General features: G+C 34.5%; 2 protein-coding genes across 9 annotated transcripts in view; one reads left to right on the forward strand and one right to left on the reverse strand.

Annotated features, from left to right (window-relative positions):
- LOC127866349 (DNA-dependent protein kinase catalytic subunit-like) overlaps positions 1–7,157 on the forward strand; it is a 130,948-nt gene extending 123,791 nt beyond the window's left edge. For all 5 annotated transcript variants that reach the window (XM_052406820.1, XM_052406821.1, XM_052406819.1 and 2 more), the window contains 7 exons: positions 149–244; positions 595–756; positions 1,019–1,220; positions 3,311–3,499; positions 4,187–4,226; positions 4,973–5,078; positions 5,514–7,157. In XM_052406820.1, the coding sequence (XP_052262780.1) occupies positions 149–244; positions 595–756; positions 1,019–1,220; positions 3,311–3,499; positions 4,187–4,226; positions 4,973–5,078; positions 5,514–5,715 (997 nt within the window). In that variant the 3' untranslated portion in view covers positions 5,716–7,157. The remainder of the gene's footprint in view (positions 1–148; positions 245–594; positions 757–1,018; positions 1,221–3,310; positions 3,500–4,186; positions 4,227–4,972; positions 5,079–5,513) is intronic.
- Positions 7,156–18,238, reverse strand: LOC127866356 (TNF receptor-associated factor 6-like). Of its 4 annotated transcripts, none has more exons than XM_052406835.1 (9): positions 18,220–18,238; positions 17,640–17,792; positions 16,648–16,816; positions 12,341–12,401; positions 11,088–11,192; positions 10,277–10,438; positions 9,539–9,694; positions 8,806–8,936; positions 7,156–8,490 (listed from the first exon to the last, which is right to left on the reverse strand). In XM_052406835.1, exons 3-9 carry the CDS (start codon positions 16,800–16,802, stop codon positions 7,992–7,994), a joined length of 1,269 nt encoding a protein of 422 aa, XP_052262795.1. In that variant the 5' UTR covers positions 16,803–16,816; positions 17,640–17,792; positions 18,220–18,238; the 3' UTR covers positions 7,156–7,991. The 4 variants fall into 4 exon arrangements, with proteins under 4 accessions (XP_052262795.1, XP_052262793.1, XP_052262796.1 ...); XM_052406833.1 differs by lacking the exon at positions 18,220–18,238 and adding an exon at positions 18,002–18,142; XM_052406836.1 differs by lacking the exon at positions 18,220–18,238 and adding an exon at positions 17,967–18,063 and having other exon boundaries at positions 16,648–16,815; positions 17,645–17,792.
- Positions 18,239–21,570: the final 3,332 nt, after the last annotated feature.

Raw genomic sequence — 21,570 nt, forward strand, 5'->3', positions numbered from 1 at the left:
ATAGAACGTTTATACTATCATAAATGGTATTTACTCTATTACTTCATTTGCATTAGTATCATTCACAAAGTGGTAAGGAAAAAATATGTTTTTTATGGGTCTCTTCTTATATATGCATATGATAATTCGAACTTATAAATTTTTTAAGGGTTGGTCTCATAGAGTGGATGGACAACACCATTCCACTGAAAGACTTCATAAGAAGTTCTTTGACTGATCAAGAACATAAATTTTTGGACTCTGCGTAAGTAACTGATATGAAGGAATGAAATAATGATTAAGATCATCTTCAGTATGATGGGCCTTTTTTTAAGCATATAACAGGTATTGTTTTAATCTAGGCGCCGCAGAGGTGCTGTAAATCCTTAAATCACATTAGCATTAAGACAAGTCCGTTAAACCTGTGCACATTCAAAAATAAAAATGGCAACATGAAATTGAGATTATTGTCTTGCATTTAAATTGATACCTAACTATTTGTTTATACTACACTTATCTCTGAACTTTATGAGCACAATCAGTCTTATTAACTTTAAATACTGGAACTCCAAACATTTGCCTGTTTGATTCAACTGGGATTTCTATGTTTTGAAGGCAAGGTCCTACCACTGTCTATGGTGATTGGATCAAAAAAGTGTCCAAGAATGGTGATCCGTTGCACGAAATGTATAACAACATCTTCCAAAAGTACAGCTACACTGAGACTGTGAGAAACTTCACCCTGCTAGAAAGCAAAGTGCCATGGGACTTACTTAGGTACTATCACTTGAAAGGCACAGGTTCATTTTCCCGGTTTTTGCTTAGATAGTGTTTAGTAAAAGAGTTTTCAATCTTAAGAACTTAAACTATGTTTATGCAAATTTACAAACAAAATGTACCATTTAAATAATACTTCTTTCACTAATATAACTTTAAAAATTAAAAATAAGATATTTCTGTTAATTATAATAATGACATGAGGCTATTCAACCAGTACTCATTATATACAATATGTATTAAAAACTCACTGCTTGTGCAGGCGTTCGTTTCACAAGTTGAGTACAAGTCCTGAGGCATTCCATGTCCTACGCAGCCACTGTATGAAGACGCATGCAATGCTGAGTATATGTCAGTACATTCTGGGCATAGGGGACAGGCATCTCTCCAACTTTATGGTAAACCTGAACACTGGCGAAATGATCGGCATTGACTTTGGCCATGCTTTTGGCTCTGCAACACAGGTTAGCATGGGAAAGTTTGGATAGCTTCTTACATGTTAAGAGTTGGGTCTGAATGTGTTTTATCTGAAATGTAGAGCTTCTAAAGCAGTTTATCCCTCAAATATTTAAATATTTAATTGCTTAGTAAGACATAGAGGGTATTTGTTCATGTCAGTGTAAGATCATTTTATATTTCACGAGTGATCATAGAAAATATTATTTTTCTTATTATGATCACGAGTGAAAAAAACAAACAATCTTACACTGAAATGAACAAATTTTCTGTTTCTTTTATGCCCCTTTTTGAAGAAAATAATTAACAGCTGTTTCCCTTTCGCTGAAAAGTTACCTTTTCTCCCATGTCTTACCTCAATACATTTCAATACCCAAAATGACATAATTTTGTGACGAAATGACATCACTATTCCAGCGAAATTCTCTAGTTAAACTCTTACAATGTAATAAACGGTGTAAAAAAGCATAAAATAAAAAGAAAATGTGTTGGATTTGGCGGAATACTGATTTTAATTCACTTGTGATCATAAAAATCTTGATATGATAATCTAATATTACGGTGTCCTGAAAATAGAAAAAGTATATACGAGAATGTGTTATTTTCACTGGTGAAAATAACAATTTGTTTATTTTCACTGCTGTTAAGAAATGTCATTTTTGTCCCCTACCGGTTTCACTGGAGGGGACTTATGGTTTGCGCTCTGTGTGTCTGTCCGTCTGTCTGTCACACTTTTCTGGATCCTGCGATAACTTTAAAAGTTCTTAATATTTTTTCATGAAACTTGAAATATGGATAGATGGCAATATGGACATTATGCACATCATTTCATTTTGTTCCTAGGTCAAAAATTCTGGTTGCTATGGCAACTAAAAGACTAGAAAATACTGCTAAAAATGGCGGTTTTCTGGATCCTGCGATAACTTTAAAAGTTCTTAATATTTTTTCATGAAACTTGCAACATGGATAGATGGCAATATGGACATTATTCACTTCATTTCATTTTGTTCCTACGTCAAAAATTGTGGTAGCTATGGCAACCAAAAAAACACAGAAAAACAAATCTGAAAATGGTGGAATTTCTTACAAATTTTGGAGCCGGTAGTGGACCATATTGCTTGACAAATGCTTTGTTATCATTAGGTATAAAAGAAACAAGTTTACATTAAAATTGAGTAATGGTTTGGAAATTCTATTTCTAAGTTATAGTTGTAGTTTTTAACGTTCATGAATTAAAATAATGATTAGATTAAAGTGGGTTATTGCTGTAGTATATAATGTCTATTTCAGTAATATTATTATTTGCTGAAAGAACATTTTCTCCAAGGAACTTCATTTATATCTTTGAAACACAATACTGTTTTACTCAGGAAAATATCTGTTTGTACATATTTAATATTTTATTAGTCCCCTACCGTTTTTTTTGTCTGTCCGTCCGTCACACTTTTCTGGATCCTGCAATAACTTTTAAAGTTCTTAATATTTTTTCATGAAACTTGGAACATGGATAGATGTCAATATGGACATTATGCACATCATTTCATTTTGTTCCTACGTCAAAAATTCTGGTTGCTATGGCTACAAATAGACTAGAAATACTGCTGAAAATGGTGGTTTTTCTGGATCCTGCGATTACTTTTAAAGTTCTTAATATTTTTTCATGAAACTTGAAACATGGATAGATTGCAATATGGACATTATGCAGGTCATTTCATTTCGTTCCAACGTAAAACATTCTGGTTGCTATGGCAACAAATAGACTAGACATACTGCTGAAAATGGTGGTTTTCTGGATCCTGCGATTTCTTTTAAAGTTCTTTTTTTTTCATGAAACTTGAAACATGGATAGATGGCAATATGGACATTATGCACGTCATTTCATTTTGTTCCAAAATAAAAAAAATTGGTTGCTATGGCAACAAACATATATAAAAAAATCTGGAATTTCTGACAATGGTGAAGCCGGTAGGGGACTTATATTGCTTGACAATAGTCTTGTTTTATTTTTATCTTCCTTGCTGTTATATAATTGAAATACCCTAAAAATGCCAAAAAATTGAAACAAACAGACAAACACAATTTTAATTTAATATTTCAGTTTCTGCAGATCCCCGAGCTGATGCCCTTCCGCATGACCCGACAGCTGCGCAACTTGATGATGCCCCTGCAGGTTCAGGGCCTGGTGGAGAGCACTATGATCCATGTGCTTCGAGCCCTGCGGTCAGACTCGGACCTGCTTCTCAACACCATGGACATCTTTGTTAAGGAACCATCACTTGACTGGAAAGTGAGTCCAGTTCAGTATTTTGCCAATCGATTGAATCCTCTGTGGGATGTTATTATTTGATCAGCTTCATAGGAAAATAGGTCTTATGCCATTTGCAGACAGCAAAACTCAAGACCAGCCCAGGCAATCGCATAGTCTTGTCAGGTGCTACCCTGTCGGCTATGAAGTTACACAAGATATCATGGTCTCACTAGCGGACAGCGTAGTTTCTGAACAGACTGCGAATGAGTAAGCTCAACTTGAGCTACTCTGGTCAATATGGCTTAAGACCAATTTTTCGCATGTAGCGGGTCATTTATCATATGTCCATCAAACACTATGTGCAGTGTACAAATACTTTGTTGAGACATGCCGAGATACATTTTGTTATGGTAAAAATGTATAGCTCCAATATTTAATTGAACTACAGAGTTTTTATTCTAAATGGCACTGACAAATAAAATTAAATAATTATTTTGCTTGGTCTTTAAACGTTTAAGGTTGCATTTTTTTTGCTTGGTTAGTTGCAGGACCGGGAACAAACAATATTTTTATTAAGACCTAAATTAGGAATAATTTCAGCACAGCGGAATCTAATAAACTTTGAAATACAGACATAATGAAATAACAATAAAGCCAATAACTGTATCTCCTGTGTTGTATTATCATAATTTATATACTAATGGTTAATGTCCTGTATTCTTACAGCAAAATGCAGAGAAGCAGCTTCAGGGTCTCACACAGGAAGGTACGCACTATGGCTTTGCTATTCAGTTTGACTATGGGGCACTGGAATGTCCACATATACTATATTTGCTATATATATATATATATATATATGTATATATATATATATATATATATATATATATATATATATATATATATATATATATATATATATATATTATATAACATAGTATTATAATATATATGTGTCTGAAACTGTCATCAAGTGTGAATTGTAAAATTAAAGTGATTCTGTCTTGATGAGTGTATAATATTATGCAATGTGTACAATCAAAATCCACACTGAAGAAGGATACAATTATTTTCTCATATGAGTAATAATAATAACATTTTTTTCCAATCATTATATAAAAAAAGAAAGACACAGTTTGATATACCCTATCATTATAATACCATTATGTCAAAAACTTAAAAGTTCGATACTACTTTATATTCAACTTGAATTGTACTTGTACTATTGAATTGTACTTCATGACATGACATTAATTAGTCAATGAAACAAGTATATGTAGACATTTTAAATAAGCCAAATTAGTGTGTATGCTACACCAAACCACAGCATGTTTTCCATTATTTTGATAGACAAGATAGCTTGATACATTTGAAACGCACTCTGAAAAACGGGGGTTAAATGCATGTGCTTCAATAAAGTTAATAGTGTCATCCCTGATTAGCCTTAGTCCTGTGCGGACTGCACAGGCTAATCTGGGACGACACTTTACTCACATCTGTTTAACTCTGCAGATGCTGGGCTGTATGAGCAGGAAGATATCATGGAGTGGTATCCAAAAGAGAAGATTCATTATGTGAAGAGGAAACTCAGGGGAGCAAACTCTGCGTATATTACCAGGTAATTTTGTTTATTATTATCAATAATATGATGGTTCTAAAATATAAAAAAATTGATGAAATATATTGCAATTCCTATACGTGTATATATATTTAGGAACTCTGACATGTAAATTACACTAAATTATTACTTTAAAGTATTATGTGGCTACAATTAAATTCTGTCTTTTATCCGTTAACATGTGTTTTTCATTTAAATTTCTGGTACATGTATGTAACAATCTTTGTTAAATGTATGTATTAATTACATAAGAATAAATATTTTGTCTGATGTAATTTCTATTCAGATTGACAAAATAACACCTTTGGCTCAAAACAAAACAAAATATATTTTTGTTTTCCCAATACACAAATTCCTATACTTTACAAACAAATGCCCCCAAAACACATTCATCACAAACTGAAAGCATGTAATATCATTATTTCCTAATATTAGAGATGAACTCAAGTTGGGTCATGTCAAGAAGCCAGCCTACAAGGACTTTGAGAACGTTGTCCTGGGTCACAAGGATAATGAACGGTGTCGTCTGCCTGAAAATGGCCTCACCGTTGAACAACAGGTGGCTGTGCTTCTGGACCAGGCTACAGACCCCAACATCCTGGGCCGCACATGGATGGGCTGGGAACCATGGATGTGACATGGGAAAGATAGGATGTATAGGAGATACATGGGAAAGATTGGATGTATAGGCTGAGAACCATGGATGTGACATGAAAAATATTGGATGTGAACGGAGAAATATGATATTGCAGACGTGGATTGCATGGGTTATAAATTTGACTGAATACCGGTATATTCAATAGTAATTATTGATGGGAAATGATGCTTGTAAAATTTGAGTTGTCGACATGAAATAGATATATGGCATTTCAATTGGTGTATTTAAAAAAATACATGTGATGATAAATGTTGTTGTGAAATAGAAAATAATATTTCTGGAATGGGAACATTTGATGTGAAATTCTGCTGCAATGAAAAGGGGAGTGACAATGGAAATTGTAACAGTTGAAATTAAATAGAACTCATGCTTTAATGAGTGGTAACTGTGGTACTGTGGCTATTGCCTCTTGCTCAAAGGAGTTGGAATATCACAACAATAGGCATCAGAATGCCTGCGCGTATTTGTGTGCTTTGATTTGTCACACTCTTTTGTATACAAAAATCTTACATTTTGCGTGTTTTTTCCTACAAACTTTAATAGAATGATTATATACATGTGCTACAGCCCATATTGTCAAGGTTTTCTATTTAGACGTTGCCCATTTTTTAATTACAAATAAAAGCTCCTGTGCCACCTTTGCAGACATTTTGCATACAATTTTGACAAAACTTTTACAAAATAATTACCTGCTAGTGCTACGGCGCAAATAGTCAAGGTATCTTGCGTTATTTTTGCCATTTTTTAAAAGTATAAAAGCTAGCTGTCAGCATTTTTTTATATTTTTTTTTAATGCAATTTTTGTCAAACTTTTACAAAATCCTTTTCTGCAAGTGCTACAGTGTCAGGGTTGAACATTTTCTTGATTTTGTAGCACCCATTTGAAGCCAGCTAAATAAAGCAGTTTTTACTTTCTGTTGTCACCTCTGTCTGTCCCCCTTTGCAAAGTTTCTTGTCTCAGCCATATTTAAGGCTTTGTACTCATCACTTGATAAACTATTATGCTCCCCCAAAATTTATTTTGGGGGGATCATATAGTCGCCACTTCGTCTGTCTGTGTGTGCATCTGTCTGTCCGTCTGTGCACAATCTTTCCATCTGTCTTTCCCAGAACTTGTCCACGTTAACTTACTCCATACATTGATAGATTTTGAAATAATTTGAATGAAATGTTTTACTGTGAGATCCCATGGCAAGCTCAAGAATCAAGATTTAATTATAACAGGGAAAAAATATTTTCGGCCAAAAAAGACTGAATATGCATGTAGCTCTAAAAAAAATTAACTTTACAAAGAAATATGCTTTCCATACGTATATATTTGCTTTACAGAATAACAAGTAATAGTAAACCAGATTGTTAAGTGTTAGAATGTTGTTTCTCTTTGCTAAAAAAAATTGAACTGAATAAACTTCATAAAACTGCTTGTTTTTCTTTTATTTAGTAACTTTTCAATAGAAACGATCATGCATTTAAACTCCAGTTCAAAAGAAAATATTTTTAGAATACATAACATGCATAGCGAACCAAGCAATTTATTAGAAATACATGTTTATAATTACAAAAGGGGCATGATTTAAGAGCAGGGGAGGAAAATGGCCTACCCCACCTTACAGTGTTAAACTAAACTCTTCACTTGTATACATTTCCAGCAAAGTTTACAACAATTTGTGAAATTATTTTAACATCAAAGAATAAATCAGCTGAAGGGAGGAGAAATCATACCCTTGAAAATTGCATATTTAATGGCGAAAGACAAAATAATGTCTTGAAAGACAAATATTGCATTGAATTAGTTCATTATCAAAGCTGCCATCTTAAGTAATAAATGAGGGCAGTAAATGTATATACATCTAACATGTTCAAATAGTATGCAATAGTCGATATATTACTTTTAATAATATGCATACTTTTATAGTCAGTAAAATACACAGCTGCAAATAATTGAAGTACATGCTTTTAAATAACTTTGAACACAAATTAATGTGATAAATATATATAAGGAAATGCATATCAATTGTTTACATAAAAAAGAACATGCATCCAATAGTAGCAAACACAGAAAATAATGCTGCACAAACATGTACATTTCTTTTAAAGGAATAACATGATAACTTTTGTTTACGAATTTATCTAACAGTATACATCAATACTAATAAAACAATTTTCTCCACACTCATTTCTAAGTAGAAATATTACTGGAGTTTCTAGGTTAAATTTTGACAAGAGTGTTACAGCTCTAATTGTATCATTCATGTCTATATGTCAGCTACCTTGATCCCCAGGAAGATGGTGTTGTTTACACAAAACTGGCTGCTCAAGAGGTGATCAGTCTGCATGAACCTCAATCGCCCTCTGAGACTATTGAATACAACTCCCTCCGCATTGCATCTTGGGATGTTCCTACAGTGAATTAGAACAGGCGCCACATTCTGATTCAAGTCAGGGTCTACACTAAGGACCATTGCTTTCACTCGGGCATTGAATGGAAAGAATATCTCGTCATCATATTCCCCCTTTTCAAGGATGACAAACATTGAAGCGTAACTGACGTCTCGTTCCATGTGACCCTTCAGCTCGAGGCACATGTGCAGCTTATAGCCTGGCAACCCTGTGTAAAATGATGGGCTCGTGTACTTGGTTTGGCCCGGAAGGAGGCTGATCTTCCACTGCAGTCGACCGTTGAACGAATGACGTTGATGTTCCGTCAATGTGATTATTTTCTCTTCCATTATCAGCTTTTGGCTCTCCAACAAGCTGCAATTACATAATTAAATACCATTTATGTCACAAGTTCAATTTTGTATTTTCACACTTTGTAACATAACTTGCTGTCATAAAAATTTGCAAAGTTTGTCATAAAAATTTGCAAAGTTATTACTTAAAATGTGCTCAAGTGAAGTAAAAATTGATACAAATCAGAAAAGATTACATGCAACAGATATTTGTTTATTATCTATAATTAATGTGTTATTAAAATTATTAAACTTTAATGATTAAAACCAAAGTAAACACACTAGCATACGTAGTTCTAACAAAGCCATAAGACTCAAATAAATATATATTGAGTACCTAGCTAGCTGTGAGATCTCTGTCTCCATAACCTTCATCCGGTAGTTTTGTTGCTCTGTCTGCAGCTTCAACATGGCCAGGTGCTTCTCAGAAGCCATTTTTTCATGGTTTGATATTTCATCCCTCTTACCCTGCAATAAAACATTAGTTACAAATCTGGATACAGAAAGCTGAAAGACACTGACCTTGCTTTGTTATTCATATATTGAATATATATCATAGCACACCCTAAACCAATACTAAAAGTTTCAGGATGGAAAATAAGCATTATTAGCTTATATCAAATAAATGTTGCTTGTTTTCATGTAAAAAGTGTTATTTGTGTTAGAAAATTTTAAAACGAATGAACATGATTTAAATGCCGTATGCTTTGTTTAATGTACTTCTTTAAAAGCAAGTCATAAAATATGATTCAGTAATATTATGATTATAATATCAAATAATATGTTAAACATTATAACAGATTCTCTGAAAACAGTCATTCCACCTCATACAGACATAATTTAAAATATATGAGACACTTTTCAGAAAAACCTTTTTAATTAATGTACATATACTGTTATCTTTGATCAGTACGCACAATCTAATCCAACATGACAATTTCCAAGTTTGCAATTTTACATTTGAATAAATTCTCTTCTAAACATAAATACAATTTTGGCAGAAATAGACACCATTCGATGTATAGTTGAACAGTATTAAGTCATAAACTCCAGACTCCATGCAGACTCACCTTGTGTGTACATCCATACTTGAGGTAGGGGCAGGGGACCATGGCCTTGGGACAGTCAAGGTCAAGATGGCGCTGTATTCCACCCCTTTGTATCCCACACTGACCACACTGGGTACAGCCCAGGGGCAGCTTTTTGCAGTCCAACAGCTGGTGGCGCTGAAAATAAGGAAATAATAATCATGAATTATGCATTGCTATGCATCAAGCTCATTTTGATTAAAGTCTGTGTTTTCTTTGCACTGCACAACACAAACTTAAATTTAAAATTTAAGGACTATAATAATTTATAATTTTAAGTTAATTGCTGGCAACATGCTTCATGTTTTTGGCATGGTTTTATTTGTATTTAATTGTATGAACATGAAAATTCATGCAGTTTGGCAAAACAACATACACTTGCTCCTAGCTCAAGTGCGACTGGCTATTCTCTTTAAGTTAAACCAACAGTATGAAGACAATAATGTATAGTCAATTTAATTGTGTACATTATTTAATAATCATGTACAAGAGTTATATACTGTTGAAATCTAGTTTTACACAGAAAGCAAATTCTTTCTGTGGTAAAAGTCAAACAATAACTTAACAAAGGCAGAACTGAGCTGTGATTATTAGTAGAACAAACTTAAAATTAAAGGAGAACAAAATCAAGCAGTACTTTTGTTTGTGAAATATACTTTGGCAAAATACCCTGCTAAGGGATCAGACTGCAATTCAGAAACAAAACAGCTCTGCACTCACTGTTAGCTCTATGCATGGCATGCTGTCATTGCAGTGTTCACATGTGACTGGTCGTCTGTCACAATTCTCTTGATGTCTGTCCAGTTCACACCGCAGCACCTTCTGTCTTGAACATCCAAACTCGCACTCGACTTCGATGAAGCCACAACCCAATAGATGATTCTAAAAGAAAATATTAATTATATGATAATATAAATACTAATAAACATCAATTTTATTATTTGTGTTTAAAACTTTAAATGTAACAATGGCATTATATAAGCATTAATTTAGTACACCAAATAGCCTGCATATTACTTATATTGGAATATCTATTCAAAGAAAATTTTATCAGATACTTGTTTTTCTATTTGGAGCTGCTTTAAAAAAAGATAATAATGTATTTTTGGTAAGGAAATATGGAAGATAAGAATAGAAAATTGTTCACTGTGAAAATAAGTTCTTGATTAATTTGATTGTATGCTTCAGTCAGTCATTACAAATCATACAATATTCATCATCAACAATGTGCCTCATCAGTCGTAATCAAACCTTATAGTATGCTCAAGTATGGGCTGATGCAGATACAAGCTAAAACAACCATAATAGTGCACTGTTCAATAATGCAATTGTTGTGGCTTCATAGTGGATATGGTGTCAGACTGGTGAACATGTAATTCCAGAGTTAAATCTGTACTCTTTACATGCAGAAGATGCCAACTACCCCGTACCATTTTACCATGGAAAATACTTGTCTCAGTAAGCTTAGACTTTGATGCTATCAAGCTTATATGAATAGGTTTCTGCTAAATTCCCTAACAGCCAGTGGTACCTGCAGGTCTCTCAGCTCTCCGTGCCATGGACATCCCGCAGACACCTGGTCACACTTCACCTCAAGGGATAAGATCTCTCTCTGCACTGCAACATCCGGAAACATCTAGGAATAGGAAGAATACATTTGTTTATTAAAATAATTGTATTTATCTGTAAGATATTAATTTAAATTTTATAAATTTTTAACATTTTTATGTCCCCCACTATAGTAGTGGGGGACATATTGTTTTTGCCCTGTCTGTTGGTCTGTCTGTTTGCGCCAACTTTAACATTTTGCAATAACTTTTGGTATATTGAAGATAGCAACTTCATATTTGGCATGCATGTGTATCTCATGAAGCTGCACATTTTTAGTGGTGAAAGGTCAAGGTCATCCTTCAAGGTCAGAGGTCAAATATATGTGGCAAAAATCGCTCATTTTATGAATACTTTTGCAATATTGAAGATAGCAACTTGATATTTGGCATGCATGTGTATCTCATGGAGCTGCACATTTTGAGTGGTGAAAGGTCAAGGTCATCCTTCAAGGTCAGAGGTCAAATATATGTGGCCCAAATTGCTTATTTTATAAATACTTTTGCAATATTGAAGATAGCAACTTGATATTTGGCATGCATGTGCATCTCATGGAGCTGCACATTTTGAGTGGTAAAAGGTCAAGGTCATCCTTCAAGGTCAGAGGTCAAATATATGTGGCCCAAATCGCTTATTTTATGAATACTTTTGCAATATTGAAGATAGCAACTTGATATTTGGCATGCATGTGTATCTCATGGAGCTGCACATTTTGAGTGGTGAAAGATCAAGGTCATCCTTCACAAGATCAAGGTCATCCTACAAGGTCAAACATCATATTGCATGTGTATCTCATGGAGCTGCACATTTTGAGTGGTAAAAGGTCAAGGTCATCCTTCACAAGGTCAAGGTCATCCTACAAGGTCAAACATCATATAGGGGGACATTGTGTTTCACAAACACATCTAGTTTAATTCCAAGATTTTTTAATCCAAGCATACTGATAATAAGAACTAGATGTGCATAACAGCAATCCTTTCAAAAACTGTGCTGTTGGTCCAGGGCTAATTTAACAGTTTCCAAACTTAAGAACAATAAGACCCAGTTTATACATTATTTGTTCAAATTAAATTCAAATAAGCACTTATTGTATATATACAAACACAAACATGGTGGTTACATTATAAAATGTTCTGCTTTAAAACAAATATTCGACTGTTTGATTTGAAATCTTACCTCTTGCTGAATGTTAAACCAGGTGTTGTCAACCGGGCATTTGCATTTTGGATGGCTCCGACTGAAACACAGCCAATTAACATACAAACTATTGGCAATAAAGAAATAAAATCACAAAGTAACATAGTGCATCTTTTCAGACACATTACCAACTAGGAATACAAATATTTATTGTCCCGTACCGGTGAAACCGGAGGGGACTTATGATTTGCGCTATGTCTGTCTGTCAGTCAGTCAGTCTGCCACACTTTTCTGGATCCTGCGATTTGTTAAAAAGTTCTTCATATTTTTTCATGAAAATTGAAACATGGATAGATGGCAATATGGACATTATGCACGTCATTTCATTTTGTTCCTATGTCAAGAATTCTGGTTGCTATGGCAACAAATAGACTAGAAATATTGCTGAATAACTGCTTTGTCTTTTTATTTAGAAATGTCAGAGTAATTGATATGGAATAAGTGGCCTTGAACAAAATGGCTGATGATTGAAACCTGAGATCTTGGGAAAGCAAGGTTACCAGAACTATAAATGCACATATTTATGACAGTAAATGACGGCTATCTTAATTTAGTCAGAGGTAGACTGAGAATGGTGGTAGAAAGGATTTAATGACCAAAGCCTGCACAAGCTATGTTATCTCACTGGGTATTGAACCCACAGTCCTCTGATAAGTTAGCAGCAGTTAAAAATACTATTGATTTTAAAATGTTAAAATCCAAGATTAGCAACTCTTATGTCTGGCCAGTAAACAAACACCCTCAGACATTTCTGGGAGCCACCTAGGCTAAAGAAATAATAATTAACAGGTCAGGAATTCTACAACTTCAATATTTTCAACTTCAATTTAGCGTTGATAAGTATTCATTAAATTTTATCATATTTTGAATTTTTGCATTAACTGCTTTTTCTTTGCTTCTTTCTGATGATTAACAATGATGAACATTGACATAACATAATCAAAACTGCAAAAAAAATAATTCAAAATTGTACACAGAATCCCTTGTCAGGCTTCTTGAGAATTTCAAAATATATTTATAGGGAATTATTTTCCTGATAATTTTCAATATTTAGGCACTATTTGTAAAATAGATACCAAAACAGCTGATATTCAATAATCACTACCTTACGTTTTATACATTCATGTATAAACACAACTCTGCATTAAACATAAAACTGTCAGTAAAAGTGTCACAGTTAATGGGAAAGTTCTAGGATCACAAATGGGTGCTAAAGGTGGCCATATTGGCAATATCAACTTCCATGGATAATTGATCATCATTAAAAAAACTAGGAATGAGGCTAACGATGTGACTAACTACAGGGTCATCTAAATGTTCAGTGATTAAATGAACAATACACAGGCACCGCCTTGCGGGTGCAGACCGCTCATCTATTTTTTCTTTTTAAAGGTGTAGGGACCTATCTCAATTTCAATCACAAAGGAGGGAGGGATGGAGTGGAGAGGGGTGTAAAGTGTGGGGGAGTGGTCATTTATTACATTTTCTTCCAAAAATGAAAAAAAATGCAAAAAAAAATGGGGGGGGAGTGAGGTTCTTGGGTGGGATGGTTGGACAGTATTTCAAAAGTAAAATAATAAAAATAAATATTTGTGTTTTTTAACCATGTTTGAAAAAAACAAGAGATGTGTTTGTCAGAAACACAATGCCCCCTTTAGCGCCACTTTGATTTTTATTTTTTTTTACCTTTGACCTTGAAGGATACCCTTGACATTGAACTTTCACCACTCAAAATGTGCAGCTTAAAGAGAATGCCACTTTGAAATATTTTTGTTTTACCTTTGTCCTTGAAAAATGACCTTGACCTTGAAGGATGAACTTGACCTTTAACTTCCACCACTCAAAATGTGCAGCTTCATGAGAAAGCCACTTTGAAATTTTATATATTTTTTTACCTTTGACCTTGAAGGATGACCTTGACCTTGAAGGATGACCTTGACCATGAACTTCCAACACTCAAAATGTGCAGCTTCATGAGAACGCCGCATTGAATTATTTTTTTACCTTGAAGGATGACCTTGACCTTAAACTTCCACCACTCAAAATGTGCAGCCTTATGATAACGCCGCTTTGATTTTTTTAATATATTTTTTTACCATTGACCTTGAAGGATGACCTTGACCTTGAAGGATGACCTTGACCTTGAACTTTCACCACTCAAAATGTGCAGCTTCATGATAACGCTGCTTTGAAATTAATATTTTTTTGACCTTTGACCTTGAAGGATGACCTTGACCTTGAAGAATGACCTTGATCTTGAACTTCCACCACTCAAAATGTGCAGCTTCATGAGAACGCTGCTTTGAATTATTTTTTTTACCTTTGACCTTGAAGGATGACCTTGACCTTGGACTTCCACCACTCAAAATGTGCAGCTTCATGAGAACGCAGCTTTAAATTTATATATTTTTTTTTACCTTGAAGGATGATTGACCTTGAAGGATGACCTTACCTTGAACTTCCACCACTCAAAATGTGCAGCTTCATGAGATACACATGCATGCCAAATATCAAGTTGCTATCTTCAATATTAAAAAAGTTATGGCCAATGTTAAAGTTTTCGGACGGACAGATGCCATATATTTGACCTTGAAGGATGACCTTGACCTTCACCTTTCACCACTCAAAATGTTCAGCTCCATGAGATACACATGCATGCCAAATATCGAGTTGCTATCTTAAATATTGAAAAAGTTATGGCCAATGTTAAAGTTTTCGGACAGACAGACACCATAAATTTGACATTTTACCTTAAAGGATGACCTTGACCTTTCACCACTCAAAATGTCCGCTCCATGAGATACACATGCATGCCAAATTTCAAGTTACTATCTTCAAAAGTGAAAGTTATGGCCAATGTTAAAGTTTTTTTTGGACAGACGGACAGACTGACTGACATACTGATGGACAGTTCAACTGCTAAATGCCACCCACCGGGGCATAAAAATTATTTTTTGGGGGTGGGGGGGTATAGTGTGAGGGTGTGGGGGGATTCGGGGGGGGGGGGGATGGTTTGGTGGAGTTAATAGTGGTATGTCAGGTAAGAGTTGTTTTGTCAAAGTTAAAATTGAATCTAATCATAAATAAAGAAGTTATGGCAATTTTAGCAAAATTTAATAATTGTCCTTGAGAATCAAGGTCATTTAAAGGTCAACATAAAATTTAAATTTCCAGGTACAGTACCCTCATGATAGCATGAAAGTATTTGAAGTTTAAAAGCAATAGCCTTGATACTTTAGAAGTAAAGTGGATCTAACCAAAAAATGTAACCATATATTCAAAGTTACTAAGTCAAAAAAGGGCCATAATTCCATAAAAATGACAACCAGAGTTATGCAACTTGTCCTTTAATGTCCCCTTATGATAGTTTGTGAGTGAGTGTTCCAAGTATGAAAGTAATATCTATGATACTTTAGGGGTAAAGTGGACCATAACACAAAACTTAACCAAATTTTCAAGTATAAAGGGCCCACAATTCCTTCAAAATGCCAGTCAGAGATACATTACTTTGCCTGCACAGTCCCCTTATGATAGTAAGTGTTGCAAGTATGAAAGCAATAGCTTTGATACTTTAGGAAAAAAGTGGACCTAAACATAAAACTTAACCAAATTTTCAATTTTCTAAGTATAAAAAGGGCACATAATTCTGTCAAAATGCCAGTCAAAGTTACATAACTTTGCCTGCACAGTTCCCTTATGATAGTTAGTAAGTGTTGCAAGTATGAAAGCAATAGCTTTGATAAGAATAAAATGGACCTAAACACAAATCTTAACCAAAATTTACAATTTGCTAAGTATAAAAGGGCACTTAATTCTGTCAAAATGCAAGCCAGAGTTATCTTACCGGGTACTTTTCCTGCCCAGTCCCCTCATGATAGTAAGTAAATGTACCAAGTTTGAATGCAATAGCATTTATACTTTATGAGAAAAGTGGACCTAAACGCAAAACTTAACCGGGCGCCGACGCCAAGGTGATGACAATAGCTCATTTTTTTCCAAAAATAGATTAGCTAAAAATAGCAAAATATTTTTGAATTTGTCACTAGACGTTTGAAGATAAAAGTAACTTATTATTTTTTTAATTGATAACTGTATATAATGCAGACAGCAGTATACTAGTAAATAACCAACCACTACAGAAGAGTTAGAACTGCACATTTCCTGCTGAGTCTTGGAATCATAAAAAATTGCAATGTGAAGTGTGGAAAAGAAACCAAAAATTAGCTACACCAAACGCCCTTTTATTCTAGATCATTCCCTCTAATCATACAGATATATCTATTTACCTTGCCACTTGGACAATGCATTCCCTGCAGAACCTGTGACCGCATGTCGTCTGCACAGCATCACGCATCACCACCAGACAGATGGGGCACACATACTTCCGGTCTGGCTCACCACTAAATATGACGTCATAACCAAGGACTCCATCTGTTGCCATTGTTATAGTAGGGCTGTGGAAAAGTAGTCATATATGTTATATTTACAACCCAAATGGTACATATGTTCGAACCCTTCATGAAATAATATGTCAATTATATTGTAACAGAATGTCATGGGTTTCGAAAACTGAATTGTAATTTCAGAGCGTGAAATGTGCATGCCCTTGGAAGACCACACAATCACTATGGTAAATAGATGTGGTAAAATGGTAAATGTATAGCATATACAATGAATTATGTGTCATTAAAAATGAACTATAATCATAAACAAAGCAAAGAACATGTGTACTAGTGGATAGATTATATCGAACGTGTTCATGCTCAATTAGTATTAAATATAAATCAACAAAACGTGTCAAATAAAAACCTTACTTATATTCACATAGTATACTGGCTTGAAATTATAAAAAAAATGAATACAATAATCAAGGTGTAGCTAATCATATATGTAAGAATACAACGATTTACTTATCATGTTTATAAGGCCTAAAAACATTAACCTGAAATATTTGTTGCGCCGACCACGAACTGTTTTCTGTATTTCAGGTTGAGTATCAAAATTGTTTAATGCACTGAATACAATTATTTTTGCAAAATTCGATGAACTATAATCACCGAAACCAAAGACCTAGAATCTATCTAGGTCTTTGCCGAAACAAATAATGTAAACTAGATATATGAACTATTTCAAAATATCAATTTATATAAATATGTTTTGGAATCGTTTTTTGCCTATGTAAGTGGAAACAAAAGACTTTTCTTCTTATATAACATGTACAAATAAGATCTATTACTACAAAACGAAATCATTTGAAACGCACACAAAAAGACTTATACTTACGTCAATAAATAGATAACACGAACCCCGAAATGATGGCTTAAATACGTAAAACCATCCAGTTTATGGACGTGTTAGATCCTGACAGGTATTTTCAAACTTCTCAACCCATGATGTTCGTCAAAAAACGAACAATAGGATCAGGTGCAAACTGTGAACAAATTGTGACAATTGTTAGCACATTTTAGAAATTGAATTGCGCCTTGTTATTTAATTACTGAGTAGACAGATGCATACCACATCAAATTATCACCATTATTAATCGTTCAATTTAGATTTCCATCTTCAAATAAGAGATTAAAATTTTTATCATATAAAGAATTACATGAATCTAAAACGCTTTGCACGGCGTTCACGAACCCGTGCATCTGCGGACAGAGCCAAGTAGCTCCGAACGATAAATAATTATGCCTGGGTTGTGTTGTAGAGTCAGTGCTCGAAAGCAAAAGATGAATAACCCGTCAGAATCGACCCAAACAAATGCCATCTGAACACAACATGCACATTTTTTACTTGGTAAAGTATTTCCTTATGTTTGCAAAATTGTTAATTTAATGAGTAGCATGCACTCCTTTTACCGTGCTATATGCATTGCACATCCGATCAGTGGCATAATGTATTTATGTAACTTGTATGCATTTTCGGACAGAAAACTGTTTGGATATAGTCGAATGTTTCGGAATTAACGTAATAAAAATTGCAATGTTCGCTTGATATGGTGTTAAATAAATTTTATTGATCGATTTTATTTTGTTGTAATCTGAAATTAATACATGTGGCTGGTGGGAAACTCTATTACCAAAACATATGGTCACATAATCTTTTAAATCAATTATACATTTGTTTCAGTTACTTTTACCGAACAATATGCAGAGATAGGTCAATGAAATCAGTGAACATGCAAAAGATCTATATACCTTCATTTAGTTGTAATTAATAATAGGGAAATGGAAGATCCATCTTCGACAACTATTGAGAGACCCAAGGACATGCCTGTAGAGAATCTGCTCATCGGACACGCAGTGATAACTTTTTAAAATATGGCATCACTGGTGGTAGACGTCTTTGGAAGCAGATGCTTGTTGGCTTCATATGCGCTGCATCCCTGGGGGTTATAATGCTCATTCTGGGAAGTGTATTCATCGGAAATGCCATTAAAGGGAATACTTCAATAACTGTCATGCTGTGTGTTCTAGGAATGGGTAAGTGACTTTTATTTGATTTTGTTGTACCAGTTAGGTTTTAAAATTTTGAAGGTTCAAATCAATGTTTAGTCTTGTATGTGGATTGAGTTTTCTTCAATTTTTTATACAATTCTACCAGTAACTCATTTATATGTATGAATAATGCATGCTTTATATAACAAGATAACATAATAAAACAAAATAGGTATCTGATTTGTATACACATTATACTTCCTGTAATGCTACACATAATGTTATTTAAATTTGGTTTTGTATGTGTTATCAACTGGTGTTTAAAATTGATGTATAATGTAATTAAAACAGGCCCATACACAGGCACTGGGGTGCCCCCCCCCCCTCCCCAGCTGGCTGTTGAGTTAGGAATTGTTTTAATAATGGGCCTACTGCAATTTTTCTCTCACAAAAGGGCCCACAGTACATTTCTCTCAATACAAAAGAGCAGATATGTTTTATTGTACCTGATAAACAAGGAGATAAGCTCTTATTTACCTCGCCAGTGGAGATAAGCCCCAAGGAATTTTAACCAGGCTTTCCACAGGAAAAACTGGTCATAAGATTGGTGACTGTCGGCAGGTGGGCAGAACATAAGCTTGTCCGCGGCCATAAATTTGTCGTTCATTGTGAGATTTTTAAAATCATTAGGCACATTTGTTCACCATCATTAGACGGTGTGTCGGGCCGAAAGAATTACGTCAATATCTCCAGGTCAAGGTCACACATTGAGGTCAAAGTTAAAAAATGGCCATAAATGAGCTTGTACAAGCCATATCTATGTCATTCACTGTGTGATTTTAAAATCATTTGGCACATGTATTAAGCATCATTGGACAGTGTGTTGCACAAAAGAATTACGCCAATATCTCAAGGTCAAGCTAGCCATGACTTAAAATAGATTTTTTTTAAACAGGGGTTGTCCAGACCATAACTATGTCATTCATTATGAGATTTTAAAATCACTTTGTACATTTGTTCACAATCATTGGACAATGTTTCGTGCGAAAGAATTTTGTCAATATCTCCAAGGTCAAGGTCACACGTGGAGTTCATAAGTAAGAAATGGCCATAAATGAGCTTGTCTGGGCCGTAACTATGTAATTCATAACTATGTAATTTATTGTGAGATTTTAAAATGACTCTGTACATTAATTTTGTTCACAGTCATTGGACGGCATGTCATGTGAAAGAATTCAAGAGTGCAAAGGTCAAAATGGCCATAAATAATAATGGCATAATAATTTTTAAAAATCTCCATAAATTAGATAATCTTGTTTTGTGAAGACAGCATGCAAAATCTGTCAATGCGGCAGGTGGGTGTATACGTCAAGTCTGTGACAAAGCTCTAGTTAAGAATTTTAACTAAGTGCTTTTTAGCTCACCTGAGCACAACGTGCTCATGGTGAGCTTTTGTGATAGCTTTTTGTCCGTTGTGTGTCGTGCGGCGTCAACATTTGCCTTGTTAACTCTCGAGAGGCCACATTTATTGTCCAATCTTCATAAAGTTTTGTCAGAAGATTGGTCTCAATGATATCTTGGATGAGTTCGAAAATGGTTACGTTTGCTTGAAAAAAACATGGCTGCCAAAGGGCGGGGCATTTTTCCTAATATGGCTATAGTAAAATCTTTTAAACACTCTAGAGGCCACATTTATTGTCTGATCTTCATGAAACTTGGTCAGAAGATTTATCCCACTAATATCTTGGACGAGTTCGAATATGATTCCGGTTGGGTGAAAAACATGGCCGCCAGGGGGCATTTGTCCTAATATGGCTATAGTAAAACCTTGTTAACACTCTAAGAGACCACATTTATTTTCCGATTTTCATGAAACTTGCTCAGAAGATTTGTCCCAATATCTTGGATGAGTTCAAAAATGGTTACCTTTGCTTGAAAAACATGGCTTCCAAGGGGCAGGGCTTTTTCCCTATATGGCTATAGTAAAATCTTGTAAACACTCTAGAGGCCACATTTATTTCCAATCTTCATTAAACTTGGTCAAAAGATTCATCCCAATAATATCTGAGAGGAGTTAAAAAATGATGCCCTTTGGTTGAAAAACATGGCCGCCAGGGGGCGGGGCATTTTTCCTTATATGGCTATAGTAAAACCTTGTTAACACTCTAGAGGCCACATTTATTGTCCAATCTTCATGAAATATGGTCAGAAGATTAGTCTTATTGATGTCTTGGATGAGTTCGAAAATGGTTACGTTTGCTTGAAAAACATGGCTGTCAAGGGGTGGCGCATTTTTCCTTATATGGCTATTGTAAAATGTTGTTAAAACTCTAGAGGCCATATTAATAGTCTGATCTTCATGAAACTTGATCAGAAAATTCATCCCAATAATATCTTGAACGAGTTTAAAAATGATGCCGGTTGGTTGAAAAACATGGCCACCATGGGGCAGGGCATTTTTCCTTATATGGCTTTAGTAAAACCTTGTTAACACTCTAGAGGTCACATTTATTTTCCGATCATTATGAAACTTGGTCAGAAGATTTGTCCCCATGATATCTTGGATGGTTCGAAAATGGTTTTGGTTGCTTTAAAAACATGGCCACCAGGGGCGAGCATTTTTCCTTATATGGATATATATGGCTTTAGTAAAACCTTGTTAACACTCTAAAGGCCACATTTATTGTCCAATCTTCATGAAATTTGGTCATAAGATTGGTTTCAATGATATCTTGGATGAGTTCGAAAATAATTATGTTTGCTTGAAAAACA

This window comes from Dreissena polymorpha, chromosome 2 (assembly GCF_020536995.1).
Source record: "Dreissena polymorpha isolate Duluth1 chromosome 2, UMN_Dpol_1.0, whole genome shotgun sequence".
In the NCBI taxonomy this organism is placed as follows: Eukaryota; Metazoa; Mollusca; class Bivalvia; order Myida; family Dreissenidae; genus Dreissena; species Dreissena polymorpha.